This window comes from Falco punctatus (genome assembly GCF_963210335.1).
Source record: "Falco punctatus genome assembly, chromosome: 9".
NCBI lineage: Eukaryota > Metazoa > Chordata > Aves > Falconiformes > Falconidae > Falco > Falco punctatus.
The window spans coordinates 25,158,822-25,176,535 of record NC_137589.1 but is presented as its reverse complement, the minus strand read 5'-3'; the positions used below and the strand labels follow the sequence as shown (position 1 = coordinate 25,176,535).

The following is a 17,714-nucleotide window of genomic DNA, read 5'->3' as shown; positions in this document are numbered from 1 at the left end:
AAACGGAGCTAGCTTTCTTTCCTTTTGTTGAAAGCCACTACCATCTTATTCCTGCACTTACTATTTTCCTGTGCCTCTCCAGTTATCTCAGGGTAAGCTGAATTCAGGCTAGATGAGTCATGCTACTTCTCTTTAGCCAAAAGAATCTTTCAAGAAATAGCCATCCTTTCACCTATGTGAGTTACAAACAAAGCAACACAACAAAAAATATTTGTTCTCAAATAATAAAGCAACTTCTCAAGCCTAGGTTTCATGCTGTCTTTTGCAGCTTCAACAAAGCCTTCACCAGTTTTGGGTCAGAGAGAAATTAAACTGTGACCAACCTTGTTCCAGGAATCATGTATTTGGCTGAGCAACCGAGAAGATAGAAGAATGGAAACTCAATTCCTGGGCGTTTGGAAGCAGTTCTGGGTAAAGACGGCAGCAAAACAGTGGTCATGCACTGTTTTTTCTCCAATCATGCAACACCTTGGCAATAAGCATCTATTTCTTTCCCACTCCTCATTCCTTCTGCTACTGCTTCGGCTTTTCCCTAGGGTAGCACAGAGAGAGGCAACTCCTTTTATTCTCAGACCTCATGCTTTTCATCTCCTTAGCTGCCACAGCCATAACAAGACTCTTTTTAATATCACAGATTGCTGGATTTTTAAGGAGAATACCAGCCTCTGTGGAGTGGCAGAGCAGGACCAGGAATTCTGAAAACAAATATGTTCATAGATATACCTTATCGTACCTAATGAAATTGTCAATAAACCTGCAACAGTTTTTCATTAACAACCTTCCATTCCCAGCTTGTCATGTTACGTGGAAAGGATGGAAGGAACTCTGACTCTTTGATACTTCTGTAGATGTTGTTGCACATCTTTTTCTTTTATTCTTTTAATACTTGGGCTGCTGTTCTGTAATTCTGCATTGTTGCAGGAGTGGTTTCAGGAGGTTTTCTTTATTCCTATTTCACCTCTAAAATGGCCATAGAATAAAATGGATATTCCCTACATTAATAGCTATGAAGCTAGAATGCTTTTCGACAATCTGTGAGGACTCAGGAAACATTACCCTCATGGCCATTGTCTCCGTGGTCTCAAGCATACTGGAGATTGGCCAGTATTGCCCAGCAGTAGAGACGAGGTAGCTCTGAGTAGGTTGTTAGGTCTTTAGGACCTTTGTGAGGCTCTTCTTTTTGTGGAGTAGAAGCATAATGAAGCCATGTTCCCTAACTGGTGTCTTAGCTATTTCTGTAAACAAACTTTGCAGAAGTATGATTGAGATTTTGTTTTGGTTTGGTTTGGGTTTTTTCCGCTGCATATTCTGCTATAAAGCTGGTGGAGATGGCATTCTGCCTGTTCTAGCTTGGTATTTTAAAACCTTGCAATTATTATTTTTTTCTTGTTTAGTTCCCCACACTTGTTCCTCCAAATATTCATTCTGTCTCACAGTTGCTGTTCACCCATGTAGAACAGATTATCTTATACCCTGAGATGAACATCTACCAAGGCTGTGAACCAGCTTTGACATTTCTATTTATATTGTAGCTTGCATGCTTTCTCCTTGCAATACTGGTTCTGGTTAGGATCAGAATTTTTTAGTATACCCTTAGAGGATATTTTCTTTGGTATTTATGGACCAGAAAGAACTGTTCCTACAAGATTTGCTAGCAGGCTTTCAAAGAGAAATATAAAGGTCCAACTTAAGGTTCTGGCAGGGAATTGGGAGAGGAAATGATTTTCAAAGAGCTGCTTTAGAACTTGAAGTATTTCCAAATATTGACTCTACACATGAGGTGGAATTTTTTTTACATCTTCTCTTTATTTCCTTTCATATACTTTAAGATCTTTCATCCTCCTTCTAAGAAAACCAGGTTTCTCCTTTTTAAAGTCTTGGTGTCTTTCAAAGCTCAACAGGAATTCCATGAGTGAACTGTTCAAACATGTACTTGCCTTCAAGTACCTCATGCTACTCTAACTGATTAAGATGTGTTATTAACTGCTGTAAACAAAGCCAGCTTCATTCTTTAGTGTAAAGCAACGCTTTATTTACAAAAACAACTCAATTGTTACAATATTGAGTAAATGGTCCGTATATAAATGGCATAACACCATAAATAGAAAACTAGTGGATAAAGTCATCACTGCAGGTTATTGGCAGCACGTGTTTGAAGAGAGTGGGATGGAGAAAGAAGATGAACAAGGGTGAGTGTTAGGCTTATTTTTTTCAGACACAGATATGCACATGCTGTTGTAAGTTGACAGGTTTTGGGGGAAGTTGCTTACACTATTAACAAGTGTAGAATTCAGTGGAAATGCTTAAAGGTTGAAATGTTGCTGTCAGAGGTGTGGCTGCAGCTTCACAAAAGTAGTCATACTCAAATGGACCTTAAACTGGTCAGTCTAGATGCCCTTATATAAATAGGTCGTTTTGTATATATTGTTGACTACCTGCTCAGTTCATGAAACCTCCACTCGTTCCAGTGCTCTTTTTGGATAAAAAACCCCCGAATCCAAAACCAAACAGCAATGCACATGGTATAATCCCTAGCATATTTTGGTGTTTTCTGCAAACTCTTTGCTCTCCCCTTTCCCTCCTGCTTCAGGAATTAGACCTGGCTCTGAAAGTGACTTACGAATGGAAGATATTTGCAAGCATCTGAATATAGCAGTTCTTCATGGATCAAATATGTCCTTTTGGCTTCTTTGTCCAGTTGGTCTATGTAGTTATCAGAAACATTTGGCTATTTTGAGTATGTTAAGGAGAGCCTTTAGAGGAAGGTATGCTTTGCTGAGAGACAGACTTGTTTTTGTGTGAGTTGCCAGCCAGGAGTGTCCAAGGGAACACAAGGAACCCTTCCATGCACTCATATGGCTTTAAAAATGTTTCATACCATAACATTGTAAGCAGTTTTTTCTCGAGAGTGAGCAAAACACTGAGATCTAAGGACAGGGTCTAACAGTCTGTCCTCCATGTCATTGCTGGGCCAATACCTGGTTTCTGGCTGTGGGGGTGCAGCGCCTGCCCTCAACCACGCCACACTGTTGCCCTGGCTGGAGCACTGTTGGCTTCCAGCCCAGGCATGTCTGTTGGGTGAAGACAGAGCCCCCCGTCCAGCTAAGGCCCCTACACCTCCAAACAGCAAAGGGAGTCCTTGCACAAAGAGACACAAGTGCAAAGCATAAAACGCTAATGAGAACAGGTGCTTCTGGAGTGAGAGATTCTCTTCAGCTCAGTCAGGCCTGCAAAAATATTCCTGGTGCTCATCATCAAAGTAAACGTCATGGGCTTGCCTGGAGGATTTCCAGCAACTAGGCACAGTATTCTTGAGTGATGAGTGAGGTAGCTGTGAGCTGGCACTTACATAATTATGAATCTTCTGTGTGACAAAGGTAAAGTAAGAAGTGTCAAAAGGGAGGGACAAAGAGGTCTGAGTGCCTGTCTCTTCTGCTCACACTGCTGATGCCTTGCCTGGGAATGTTCCAGGCAGTACTGCCTACCTGCCCAAGCCTCATTCACCCATAGAAGGGGCAGCTTGCAAATAAAAAGCTCAGCACCAACTCTTCTGTTGACTTATCCAAAGGAAACACAACTTCTAAAAACAGCAGTCATTTCCACAGTACTTTTTGCTGATGCTGAAGTCTGTGAAACGTATGCCAGCCAGGATTTCTTCACCTCTGAGGGTGGATGAAGATGAAGTCTCTGTTGCAATTCATCAGCTTTGCATAACTCTTCAAATTGTTTTGCCCCACAGTTCACAGGTAATTATTTTCATACTTCTGCTAATTTTGTAGTAATGTATACAATATCTCCTCACCACCATATATATCGCTGTAATTAGAAAAAAAAAAGAATTCACACATCTTCAAATGTGTGGAAAGCTGAATTAAGTATTGTTTATTTCTCTTGCACTTGTTGCTGAATGAAAGTCTTGCGAGTGTGAACTCAGGTCTTCGAGCAGAAGAACTGGAACCAGTACGAGCACTAAGCAGGAATTACACACAGTGTTGCACCAGTCAGCGCTAGTCAGTGTGCACTAGTCAGTACTGGTGAGTGTGTGCCATTAAGCACTGGTAAGCATCGACTAATGAATGAGGCTGGGTTCGGTCAGGCAATTTGTTCTGGCCAGTTTTGTGTTGCCATCAGCAGGAGCGACCCATCTATTTTTAAGGATAGGTCAAAGGGTATGTGGGCAGGGTGGCTTGGCTTTTTCTTAGAGCTAAGAATTAAAGTAACGGGTTTGTTCTGAGACAGCAGGAGGCTGCTGGGGGGTTAGAGATGGCATCACAAAACCTCTGTTCAAATTGAGATTTTTTGCATACCTGTAAGTGGGTTGGGCTCGGCTTGAGTTGGTGGCAGCCCAGAGTGGGCAGCGAGCTGAGGTCAGGGCTGGGCACTGAGGTGACTGGCAGCTGGGACCACTGGCTCTCTTCCTGTGAACACCTTTCTCTTTGCTTGCTTTCTACTGAAAAATTATCTTCAAATATGAATTCCATTACTAAATATCTCAGTCTTGGATTGCTGGATTTTCTCATGCATAAAAATCAACTTCGCAGTAACTTTTGCTAGGTCAACAGCTTGGATAATCATGGCTTTGTCTTTCCAAATTGTAAAGATCTTGGGTTTTTACTTTTACCTTTACACACAATAGGAATTACTTTTGAAACAGTGAAGGTATAGCTAACTCATAAATCTGGTCGTTTTCCTTCAAAAAGGAAAGATACAGTTATCAATACAAACTATTGGTCTGCTCTGGGCATCAACATTAATTTTCCCACATTAAATAGTCCACCATAAAATAATAAAAAACAATTACAAAAATAAGATGATTACTTTGCACTTAGGGCTTAGAATATTGTTTTGATCTTTTATAAGGAAAATGGAACACAATAAAAATGTTTTAAACTTAGCTATAAAATGCACTTTAAATAGCAAAGCTGCTTATCAAATATAGTCTGTGTTTTCAACAAAAGCTTTCCCTTATAAAGACAAAATTTATCTGCTGATCCCGAAGTGACACTTTTCAAAACCAAATGTCTTAATCGTCTACGCATTCTATTTCACTTACGTCAACAATATTTCATTCTCTTGTTATGTGAAGGAAGTTTACTTCTAAAATGTTAGTGCCAACACAGTTTCACAATGCTGCACAGAAATAGGACAAATTAAACTTAGGGAGTTTGAAGCTTTTCTACATTTGATGTTGCATTAGGCATTCAAAGTTCCCATAAACAAGGCAATATCCTTTCATTAAGACAAGTAATATCAGACAAGGGCACAATTCTTACCATCACAAAGGAAATCCATGTCTTTTTTATGGTTAGGATGACCTCTTTGCTTTTGAAGCATTTAGTGAAGTGCCTTGGGCCAGGAGGATCCATTTGCAGAGTGGTCTCCTGGCCGTTTTGCTCCCCTGGAGCAGGTCACAGGGGCTGTCTGAAAAGAGGAATTGCCAAGGGAATTGTCTGTGTAGAAGCATGACACGTCCCTCAGCAGGGATGCCTCATGTCTCCAGGTTCTCAGCTAGTGGGACTGTCCGTCTGCAGCAGAGAAGCTCCAATGTTAGAGGAGAAAAGGGTCTGAAAAGCTGGTGATTTGCATTTTCCTTTTGAAAGCCAACAGGAAAACCAGTCACGTCTTCACTGCCCAGTAAGTTGTGGTGCAGTGTTCCTCAGGCTGATTCTGATCTGAGCTGGCAGCACCCTGCAGAACAGTGTAGACAGGTACCAGCTCAGAACTGGCTCTGGCAGCACCACTTTTAGGGTCCGTACCCCTTGCAGTGCACCCTGCCCCTCCACTGGCAAAGCTGGGCTGGCATCTTCCTGCTGCATTCCCCGGCTCCACTGTGGCACTGCTCAGCCAAACCACTCTGCCCTTGTATCCGCGGTCTTGCTCAGGTCATCCCAGCATCTTGAAATAACTGCTGTCCAGGTCTAATGAATAGGACACTGAACCACTTGTCACTGTTTTGCGATTCTGCTCAAGTCATTGTGACCTCCAGGGCTGTTGTCTCCTTCCTGTTGTCCAGCTGGCACCTTCAGCTATGAATGAGGATTTTGTGCACGCACTCTCCCTAATACTTGTCTGAACAGCGTCTAAGGGATATTTCAGTTCAAGTTGCATTCCTGTTAAACTGAATGAATATTCAGATAAGTAAATGAAAATCAAGGCTGAAATCCTTGCTTTGGTGCCCTAAGGGTTGCCAGATTTTATTCGTATAAGCTATAAAGACAGACATGTCCTTATTACAAGTTGTATTGACAGAGAATTGAGAGAATGGAGTACTGGAGGTAGAGAAGTCACTGATGAGGTTTTGCTTTGAAGAAGAGAAAGGAATATCTGGGGAGAAAAATTATACAGATTTTTAACAAGCAGGTAGATTCTTGGAGCTAACAATGCTGTCAAAAATTCAATTTGTTCCCTGAGCAGTAGATGTAGCAACTGGTTTCCTGTCAGTTTGTACCTCACAGTTGATTGCAAGCTTCAGCTAAACATTCCCTATGATTAGGGTATCTCTCTTGCTCTTCTTCTTCCTCTTCTAATCTCCTAACCATGCTGCAGTCTTTACTGGTTAGGACACTTGCAGTCTTTCTCTTCTATTTAGTCATCTTGTTTGCATGAAACACATAAAGCCTAAATTATTTTGCAGAGGATTATACTGGTATCAGTGAAAACTGTCCACAGGGCTCAGAATTTACCAGGGAACATATAGAGAGACACATAGACAGCATAATCTCTTGAGCCTTGTTCCCTCAGGACAGCAGCTAAACCTTCCTCCCTTAAACCTTTGAATAAAATCACTGTATACTATTGCTGGATTGCTCATCTTTATGTTTTGAAAAGGGATTGGGCCACTGCAAAACAAAATTACTTTTTAGACTAGTATAATTTTCAAATTATAAAGACAAGTACAAATATTTGCATAACTGAGTTATTCTGATATTATAGATGTGACAGACTCACCCTTAGCCTTATGGGCAATATGCAGTGTAAAAGTTGTACGTGGTACATACAGTGGGTACCTGCCTCTTCAATTTTGTATGAAAGCGTTTGTTTTCCACAGAGGCACCAGCTTAGGAAACACCCTGAAGTTAGTGCCACTGCTTTCTGCACAGTTACGCATGGTTCAGTTTCAACAAGGGAGGAACTGAAATTAGACCTGTTCAGAGAAAACCTCGTAGGATTCACCTACAAATGGTCAGGATGTCCCAGTCTCCAAGGATTTTGGTATGTACACAGAAAGATATGTTACTGCTTTGCATAATGTGAATTCTCATTTGGCATGTTCAACACCCTGGAGGTTGTTCCAGATTGTACAGAAGTGAACCATGTCACCATGTCATGTCCTTGTCACAACTTATATCCTAGCTTGGGACATTAAAGTGGGCCGTTGGCATGATCTATGGAAGGAGCCAGTCTTCCCTTCCCCACTGCAGGATTTTCTAGCTTAGTAGATCTCCCACATGATGCATTCCCCACACGTGATGACTTTCCCACGTATGATGCATTCCCCACGCTGTTTGCTGCCACCGGCGCCAGGGAGGGGGAGCAGCATCAGGGGCAGGTCAGCTCTGACATGGCTTCTGTGACCACTTGTCTGTAATTTTCACTTGGGACTACAGAGGATTACAGCCTTGGAGTTTATTTATTAGAAATTAAAATCAAAGACAGAGCTAGATAATTGCCTACAGCAAACTGACTTCTCTACATGGTACGCCAGCTGTCAAATACTAGTGGGTGAAATCATAAATACAGGGTGTATATGCATACAGGGTGTGCACATGCAACCCACTCCTCACAATGGTTAATTGTCCCTTAGATGACAACTCACCTCAGAGGGGATTTGGGGAAATTTTTTTATGCAGAATCACAAATTTTTAGCCACTAATCTGTCTGCCTTTTGTGGTTTTAATCTTTGGCCACTGCTACCTATGGGACATTGGACAAAGGAGTGTATCAAGATAGGGGGCTACTCGACACACCAGCAATCAGTCCCTGGATCCACCAACAAGGAGTAACCAAACATGGGGTTTAGTGCTGTTTGAGATGTCTTTGGGCATCCTGCCTGCCTCTGGTATTTGTCCTAGGCTTTGTGTGCATTCATTTTGGCTGAACCAGTTTCTCGCTGGATCATGTCTGGAGGGTGTGAAGTGTTTCATCCTTATCTGTTAAAGATCACTTTATTTACAAATATTAGCAAATAATGCAGACTGGACTTGCAGGTATCCTTCATTTGGTTTATGCAAAGCAGCAGCCAGATTTTCAGATGCAGAAGAAGCTTTCCACCCGCGATGATGATGGGCACAAGTTTGTTAAACGTGTCAGCATCTGTTGTCTGCAAAATATTTACTATTGGCAGACGAAAGTTACTGAAAAATAAAAAAGGATGAATGAAAAGTGGGAGGTTGTTTATGAGACAAATTCTGAAGTTTTCCCTTTCACAGCCAATGCAGACTAGCCAGTTCTCTTCATTCAAAGCCATGAACAAGCTCTCCAGGATCACCAGGATTTTTCTCTATGACTAAGGCATCTCTTTGAACAGGACCTGAGTGTCTGATATCCTCACAGGACTCCAGGAGCAACGATTTTAATGCAAATACCAACCAACCTTTCAATAAAATTGTAGTAAATTTACTAATTTATGACAACATAATTTAAATTACGGCTTTTCATAGCTACTGCAAGCATGGAAAGTATTAGTGTGAGCATATAGGGTTTGATATTATCCTTGGACTTCAGAATACTTGATAGCTAATTTTGTAAGTTTTTATCCAGTTCTTTGATGTTGTGCAGGTTAGAGGGTTTATTTTTTGTTTATTTGTTTGTTTTCTTTCCCCCCATTACTGATACATTAGGTTTTGAAATTAACTCTGGTGGTGAGGTTACTTTATGCCCAGACTTTTCTAGTCATGGTATGTTTCTTTACATGCAACCAGCCACTGTGCTTGCAGAGATCTGTAGAAGACATGGAGTGAATCTATGTGTAACTGAAAAGCATGTGCTGCAAAGTTTAGCTCTGTTAGTATGCTAATCCCAAAGGGTTTGCTGCCTTTGAAACATCAAATACATTATACATCAGCTACCCACCATGCACACATGCGTTTCTGTCTGGACAATCACAGTCAGAAAGAGTGTAACTGCACCTAATTGGAGACAACCATCCTCATATTTTCCATCAAAGCAATGTGGATTTACTACAGCCACACAGAATGAAATAGCAGGTTCTTACTATGCAATGCACATTTGTCTTATTACTGATAGATAAGGGAGGTCATTTAGGATAAACCTGGTTTGCTAAATACAATCGTAGCATGGAGAGGTGTGGTGTCTCCTGTTTGAGCTGAGGAAAAGCTGTTCAGCTGCAATCATGGTGCTACAAGAACGTGCCATTCCCATACACACCCTGGTGCACCATGTCTGGAGTCCCATCCAGTCATCTCCATCTGCACTACGAGGTGGTGCACACTGTCCCGCTGTTCCTCCCATGAAACCACACAGCTGTGCTACAAGCAGTGTTGCACAACACGTTCAAATCACCTCAGAATTAAAAAGCTGATGGAAAAATCATATGGGGTAATTAATTACCACATACCCACATGTTTGCTTATGTTTACTGTGTGTTTGCTTTTTCCAGTCTGCCTTCTGGCCTTTGAAGGGGAAGGAACCACTCCTATTATATGTGGCAATTTCAGTTCCAAATTCAACTATATGTTGTTATACATTTGCTCAGGATGGATAAAATAAATCTTCATTTACCCTCTCCTTGTTCATGAGGTGAGGCCAGCTCCTAATGTAGCCAGTGTCCTGCCCCTTGTCTGTTTTTCTGTACTACAGTCTTTGCAGTCCTGTCCATGTCCTCTACTCCCACTGTTTTCTTGCACGTCCCTGAGCACCTCCTATCCCTCTTGTTTGCTTTTCATTTCAGTGTCTTGCCATGTTTTCTTACCTACCTGTCCTTTTGCAGTTCTTCAGCCTTTCACAAATTCCTCCTGTTTCTCAGCTTCCCCATGCACCCTTCTCTATTTCTATTCTGCCTTCATGTTCCTCGTATGTATTTTCTTGCCTCGCAGCCGTTTCTCTTCTGTCCACCATTATGCCTTTACATCCCATCAAGTGCTCAGGCATAGCAATACCCCAAGTGAAATCCCGGTGCTTCTAGTCATGGAATTTCTTCTACTGAATCAGATTACTGATCTGAAGAAGTAACATTTCAATCTCATACCATTGGTCTCTCTCTCCAGTTGGCATGGCCTTTTCTAGTTTACAGAGGGGAGAAGCAGATATGGGGAAATGTACATTTGAGAAATTATAATTTTGAAAAAAAATCACTAACTTACCTTTGGACTTCAGCCCTTGTCCATCAATAGACAGCCTTCAGCAGTTCCACTTTCTACTAGTAGCAACTTGAAATTACACCTGCACTGGAATTACATTATATTATCTGAAGTTATTCCTTTTCTTTCCATTTCAATCTAGTCTAGCCTAGTCTAGTCCATTACATTTACTTTATTCCCTGACCCCTGTATGCACCTGAAACTCAATATATTCTTTCTTTAGAGGATATTATAACACAACCTGTTGCCTCAGGTCTTATTCTGACTATCAGGCATGTATAGTAAATGTTATTGCTGAGATGTTGTCCATAAAACTGTTCTCTGATTGCTTTTCATGGACGTACATTTGTGGGTTATTCATCCAAGGCAGAGTAAATTTATAGACTTGTCTGTAAAAGTTTCTCATTACTATTTTGGATAAATCAGATTTTAAACATGATAAGATAGATCAAATGAAATATAAACCACAGTACAGTAAAACAGAAATTCTACTTGGCTTCAATGCAACTTCTTCTTAGCAGCTAACCTGTGCAGGTATTGAGCCACATACACACCTAGTCAGCTTTATAAGAAAACTTTTCAAAGATCTCAGACTTCTTCCAAAAAGGATAGAACAAAGGCAAAATGCTATTAATAAAAATACCTTTCATCTTAGTAACTACAGCATTAAAAACATTGAGACTGCCAAAATAAATTAATGTTTTTAGAAATAAGATTTATCTTGTAATTTCTAATTACTGTTACATGAAAGCTCTGCAGAACTTGATTACAAATTATTATTATTAATTTTATTCTACTTGAGGCTAACTTTAATTGCATCCATTCAGCTCATAATTTTCAGTGTGCTTTCCTGAGCCGTACAATAATTTTTAGCAAAGAAAAAATCCCGTCTGACTGGCTCATCTGTAATGCTAGTTACAGTCTTACAAAACCACATTTTTAGACATTGCCTAAGTTGATTTTTCTAACACTTTTTTATTGTTTTACTGACTTTGCTGGTTGTGGGGCAAAACCTCATATAATTACTTTTTCCAATAAAAATACCGAGTAACAAACCTAAGCTTTTGTGTGCTAGCTCCATGCAGTCCTGGGTGGCTGTATGAGCATTTCACAGGTGTCAGCCACACCAACTGGAAACCACAGAAAGTGTGGGGCAGGTGGGCATGCAGCTGGAGCTGAACTCTGGGTATTCCTCTACTGTCATTTACAGCTCTCAGCAAATTAGCAAGAAAGGAGAGAGTCTGTCCAGAGTGGTGTGCAGGACGCTGTTTCAGGGCAGAACCAGCACAGTGGCTGCAGTAACATTTCCACGGCAGTATGAATCCTTCATCATATGTTTTCCTTTACCTCATCTGGTAGTTTGTGTTATATGATCTGTCATGGTACCTTTTCTAAAAACACAGTGTTCACTGTTGATGGAGTAATTCATACATATGGTGCTGTCTCAAGAAAGAACAATGATATAATTAATGGGTTTGGGGCATTCTTAATTATAGCTGCAGGACACAAAGCAAAAAATATTTTGTCATTTTGTGCCAGCTATTCCATGATTGAAAGTGTTAGATAAGTGGAAAACAAAGACATACAGTAGCAGCAACCTTATGAATAATATCAGGATATGAAAACTAAAGATCATTTTCATTTATAACTACATGATAAATGCATTAGCAGAGGGACTATGTTGTACTTTCATTTGGAATTTTGGTTTAGAAGGAATCAGCTTGAATGAGGGAATGTTTGTGTCTGTGACTGCTACTTGGAAGTGAAGAAATCATAGCAAGTTAACATGAGGTTGATAAAATTATTATAGTGTAAATGCGATAGTTTAGTACTGGATAAGAGCCAGGAGCAGTAATGACTACAACATAGCCTTCTCCATTTCCAAACCAGTCAGCAGGAATTTGTTTGCAATTTCCTTCTTACAGCACTTCCACGTGAGAGATGTTTACACTGTGACCCCATGAAGTTCCAATATGAAACATGTAACATGTCTATTGCTGGAGAAGACGCTTCTATTTCCATTTATGCAGCTGATGATTTCTTCTGAGACTGCAGATGCTTGGATGAGAAAAAAATGCTGAGCAGGAATAACGGTTAGTTTGAGAGGAATAACATGGAGTTCTCTTTCATGTCTGGGCCTGGGGTTTTGTGGGGAAGGTGCAGCTAAAAGGTATAAATCCCTTCCCAAGCCCTTCCCCTCAAGAACCTCCTAGATCAAGCTTCCCTGCCATGCTTCTGCAAATGTATGCACCAGATCTGGGAGCATGGAGAGGATCTGAGTGCTGTAATACACCTGCACCTTCATTGGAAGCTTCAGCCTTCCTAGGTACAGGATACAGGGACATACCCCTTCAGTGTGACATAAAATGGGATGTGGCCCCTTCATCTGACTGGGCTGGGAGGCAGGCTTGCTCCCATGCTGGGGGTTGTCTCCTCAATATGCACAGGAGTGAAGGAGATAATAAAGAACCTAGACTCCTCCATGAAAGGGAGAAATGTAGTGCTACTGTATCAAGTTCAGAAGTGCTGTCACTGTGCCAAATTCCCCCTCGGAATTCTTCCTGAGTGTGGGTGAGTAGCCAGTGCAGAAAAGCTTCTTCAGCTGCTTTGTGCACAGTGAAACTCTTCTTGTGTACTTCTGTTTTCTCATGCTATGGAAGGAAGTAAGGCAGCCCAGCACAAAACGTTACTGAAAAGACAAACTCGCTTTTTTATGGTGCAAAATTTGTAGCACAACAGTAGGCATCCAGAGTTGGAAGGTAAGGTTTACCTAAAAACAACATAAAAACTTAACTAGTTGGTTAAGGCTGCCATATAACTTCCTTTTGCTGGGCATGTCCCCTGTGGCTACTGCCTTCTTTCCTTCCAGGTGGGATTTGGCAGGTGTTACCTCCCTTTGCAGTGTTGATAGCCTCACCCAAAACTGCAGCTGCAAGTGTGGCTCTTCAGGAAGAGCAAGCACAGGCACAGTGGGTGATGCAGCAGGCAGGGAGCAGGGTGCCAGCAGGGAGCTGGGGGCTGATAGGCAAGGTTGGGCATCTGGGTGAGTACTGAATCCAGCCCCTCTTACAGGGGAGTTTTGGACAGGGAGGCAGCAGAATGAGACTTAGGGTAGGAAGCAACTGGGGAATCATGTCACAATATGTATAATTTTGTTTAGCATGGACTGATCAATGTGATATTTATTTTTAAACAGTTCTTCCGAATGAGGCCAGCTCTGGGTTGGTAAAGACTGGGGTGAAGGAGAGGCTGGGCAGAAGGAACAGATGAGAGTAGAATGGGGATTAGTGTTAAGATGCTGTTCACAGCTTCCTCCTGTGCTGTATGAAGTTCCTTTTAGGTACAGGTTGGGGTGAGGAGAAGCTGCCAAGAAACATTACTCTTCTGCTTTTATGTCTTTTTCTCTGTTTTTTTTTATGGTGGTGGGTTTTTGGGCGTTTTCTGTTGTGGTTTTGGTTTTTTTGGTGGTTTTTTATTTTCCTGTTTGAAATATGGAAACCCTCTTTTGTCTGTGATCCAAAGACCTGGCTTGGAAAATCAGATTCCTGGTGTTTTGCATAGAGCCTCAAAACAAGATTCAATAAAGTCATATACTGAGTGAATAGCTGCCAAGAATTAGTTTCCTAAAGGTATCTTAATCATTCACTAGGAATAACCTAAGTGCAGTCATTTCACCAGTGGTATGTAAACCGATACATGGCATCTGCAAGTCAGATTCCTGCTTTTGCCCGCACCATGCCAAGCAAGTAAGGGAGCTGACAGCTCTGAGGAATCTCAGGCAGGTTTGGGACCTGGTTTCTGGTTCCTACACAGCACAAAATGCAGGAGTGCAGCCAAAACAGAACCTGCATTTCTGGCCCAGCACATGGGAGAATCTCCTGAATAGGATGGGAGAAGGTGCAGGGCTGAGGAATGGTAGGGTTGCAGGTGTGTGAGTATGCAGCATTTGGAATCGAGTGGAGACAGCTCCTCTCCTGCATGTGGATATGACTCAACATTGAATTAGGAGCTGCCCATGCCACTGATGCCAATACCAGTGTTTGCTGCTGCGAGTGTTGCACAGGCAGATACCAGCAGGGCATTTCTGGTTTGGAGCACGGACACTGCAGAAACAGAACACTCCTCTCCAAATGTACCTTGTTTTCCTAACGCTGCTGTTGTATGGGTGAAATGTTCATATCCATGTTTCAAATACAGAGCAGTGCTCAGAGAAACTGGGGCCCAGAGTCCCTGGGGGGAGCTAGGAAGTCTGGAGGGTGACCATCCAAGCACCTGGTATGAGGTGGAAGCACTGTGGTGGGGCAGGTAGCGTACCTGCCTTCAGGGCTGTGTGACTTGTATCCAGTGTGCACTGGAGGCAGAGGAATTGTAATCCAAGCCTGCACTGAAGTCTATTTTTGCCTTCATATAAAACTTAAAATAGAGCAATTGATTACAACATACTAGTTCACTAAGCTGTGACGGGGGCTGTCAAGTATAATTGTAGGGTGTTTCCACTGCACACGTACATGCGAAGCAGGCAAAGTTTTCCTCATGCAGAGAAATCTTTGGAGGAAATTTTGAAGGAAACAATTTCTGGCAGGACTATCTCACAGAGTTTTACCTTACACAAGTATTTGTTTTGGATGATTCACCTTGTTTCCTTTCAGTATGGGAATCTGTAGGAGTTTATAGCTTTATGCACTCTAACTCAGTGGACTAATTTCAATAGATTAGCCGTATCATGGATTAACTGTAATGCAGGCAAAAAACGTGTAACAGTGTTAATGTAGTGCTGTGTGAACTTACAGTTCAGGCAGCTCAAATTTAGATATCGCTGCACTGCATGGTTAATAGTGTCAAGTTTTTCCTTTTTTTCTTTTCCTGCAATTACCCTGTATGTAAATGGTTTTCCAATACACACACACACCAACACCCACACACACCAGCTCTCTGCAGCATCTCTGGTGCTTTCAATAGCCCCTGGGATGTCCCTCACAGCTAGATGTAGGGAGAGGGGACAACAGAGGAGTGCACACTTGAGTGAATAATCTCTGAGCCCTCTGCAAAGTCATCTGACACCCCCCGAGGCTGAACATTTCCTCTGCACTGGGATTTTAAAGAAATCCTGAGGCTGCATTTCTTTAAGCAGTTGAGCTGCTCTAACAGCCTGCTGCCTCTGAAAGGGGTGCTTTTATCCCCCATTCCCTTCATTTCGTGGCAGGCCCTTCCTTCCATGAATTTATTTGGCTCATTACCCAAAAAGATAGCCACCCGCTTTCTTTTTGCTAATTATTTTTCCTCTGGGCTAATAAGCTCTGTGTGCTGATGGAGCTGGAAGATAGCGCCATGGGTGGGATGGGTGGTAAGGAACAGAGGGAGAGAGGTACAAATGGGCTCTTTGGTAGGGGCAACACGGGGAGCAGCTCAGCCCCTGCAGTGGGACTACACCCATCTGCTGCTTGTTTGGGGCACCGCTCGGCTGCCTCTGGATGAGCATCTGCTTCCCTGGCACTGGTGCAGGCTCTTGACAGACTCCAGGGTGAGCAGCCATGGACCTTAACTGAACAGGCAATTTAATACCACATAAAAGATGAGCAGCTTTTTTCCAGCCTTCATCTCCTGAGTCAGCTAGCTATGGGGGCTGGAGAAGAGCCAGGGAAACACAAGGGAGCAAGCAAGAAAAGCAACCGGGCACAGTGTTGTCTCCAGGAAGGCTGGACAGTCACCTCACCTCTAGCTCCCCCCGATCTTGTTTTCTAAGGGAAACCTACAACAGACTTTCAGAAGATGAGCCTAAAACCTGAAATACCTAATTCTGCAAGCTGTAGCAATTGCAAACTCATTTTATGCGTTTCACAGAGCAATGAGATTTGATCATCACACACTTCAGGGTGCCACAAGTGCTCTCACCACACTGCTTCTCCCCTTCCCACAGGTCTTGCTGCCCCATTGGTATGAAGCACGGGGCTGATTGAGTAAGGGCTGAAGGATGAAATTTGTCAAAGAGCAGCTGTCCCCACCCAGGCTGCCCTGGAACTTTGCTCAGGGCTAGAAAGTAGTAGGCTGCAGAAATGTGGTCCTTCCCTCATCAGCAGATTGCTTGATCTATTGGGAGCAGTGCTTTTTCAACAAACCTTATCTCTGTGTGTGTAATTAGTTATGCAATGTTCAAAGAAGAGCCTTGGGTGATGCAGAAAACTGAGTTTGCTAATGAGAAGGTCAGATTGCAGAGCCAATGTTTGATGGAACTGGGGAGCTGGGTCCAAGCACAGCCCTTTGGGGCAGAGTTGGCAAGGATGAGTACCCGTTAGCATATCTGGATTGGGAACTTTGTTGGTGCAGGAATGCTGTTTGGTCACAGACTTTAGAGGAAAATAGCTTTATTTTTAATTCTTAATGTGTTGAATACGCTAGCTTGAGGGTGCAGCTGTGGTGGATCCTGGGCTTGCTGCTATCAGTCTCGCAGCATTAGGCTGTAAATGGGCAAAATTTTCTGAAAACATTTTTGCAGGTACAAAACCTCCCTAAAGGCAGATGTGTACGTGACTCTTCTGCAGCATGCAGTTATGGGGTGGAGGGTTACTTTTATAGATTTGTGCAGCCAGAAGGAGAAGGTCTGTATTCCATGTATCATTTAGAACAGATTGATACCGGCTATCACTTTAAATGTTGGTGATGCAACAAAAATTTTGTTTATGTTTGATTGTAGGAATGACAAGTGTGTGCAACCATTCATAAGCTGCTCTTGTGGACAGTTTCATTATCAGACACAGGCAGTCAAATATTGTGTATCAGTATCTTCCACCTTCTTCCCCATCCATCTCCCAGATTAGGAGTCACTTTAAGAGTTTGTTAAAAAGTAGCACTGGGTTCTTATTTCAATTGCCTTCTGGTTTTTGAATGCTTACACTTTACATTTTCACATTTCACTTCAAACTACACTGCTTTCCTAAATGAATATGATGATTATGACTCAGAGAGCTGAGATTTCAAAAAGAAGAAATAACGTATTTCCAAGAAAAACAGCCAGCCCCACTAGCTTCTACCTTATAAACAGGTCTCAAGGATCTTCTCTCCTTACCACCAGCTCACCCCAATGCTGCGTGTCTGTGCTTAGAGCAGTTAAATCTCTTCATCCCAGCAGTGGTGACAGTGTAGCCTTGTCCCATGTCTGAGAAAACCCATCCACTCGAGTACTTTCCCATGTGCTGCCAGAAGACCTGCCTCATGCTGCTGAGAGGGTCTTGGTGATGGTATCTGCAGGCATAGATGGCATTTGCCATCTGGAAATATTGCTTAGTCCTCAGGTGGGAGAAGCCAAGGCGATGAGTTGAACAGGGGAGAAATGCCTGATTATAGGTGAAAGGTCCTCACAGGGCAGGAAATATGGTAGGATTAAGCCAGAGGTGAAGG

General features: G+C 42.3%; 1 protein-coding gene across 1 annotated transcript in view; it reads right to left on the bottom strand.

Annotated features, from left to right (window-relative positions):
• Nucleotides 1-17,640, bottom strand: part of LOC308069927 (uncharacterized protein) — a 46,288-nt gene extending 28,648 nt beyond the window's left edge. The window contains exon 1 of the mRNA XM_080403080.1: nucleotides 5,274-17,640. Within this exon, the coding sequence (XP_080259206.1) occupies nucleotides 5,274-5,366 (93 nt within the window). The 5' untranslated portion in view covers nucleotides 5,367-17,640. The remainder of the gene's footprint in view (nucleotides 1-5,273) is intronic.
• Nucleotides 17,641-17,714: the final 74 nt, after the last annotated feature.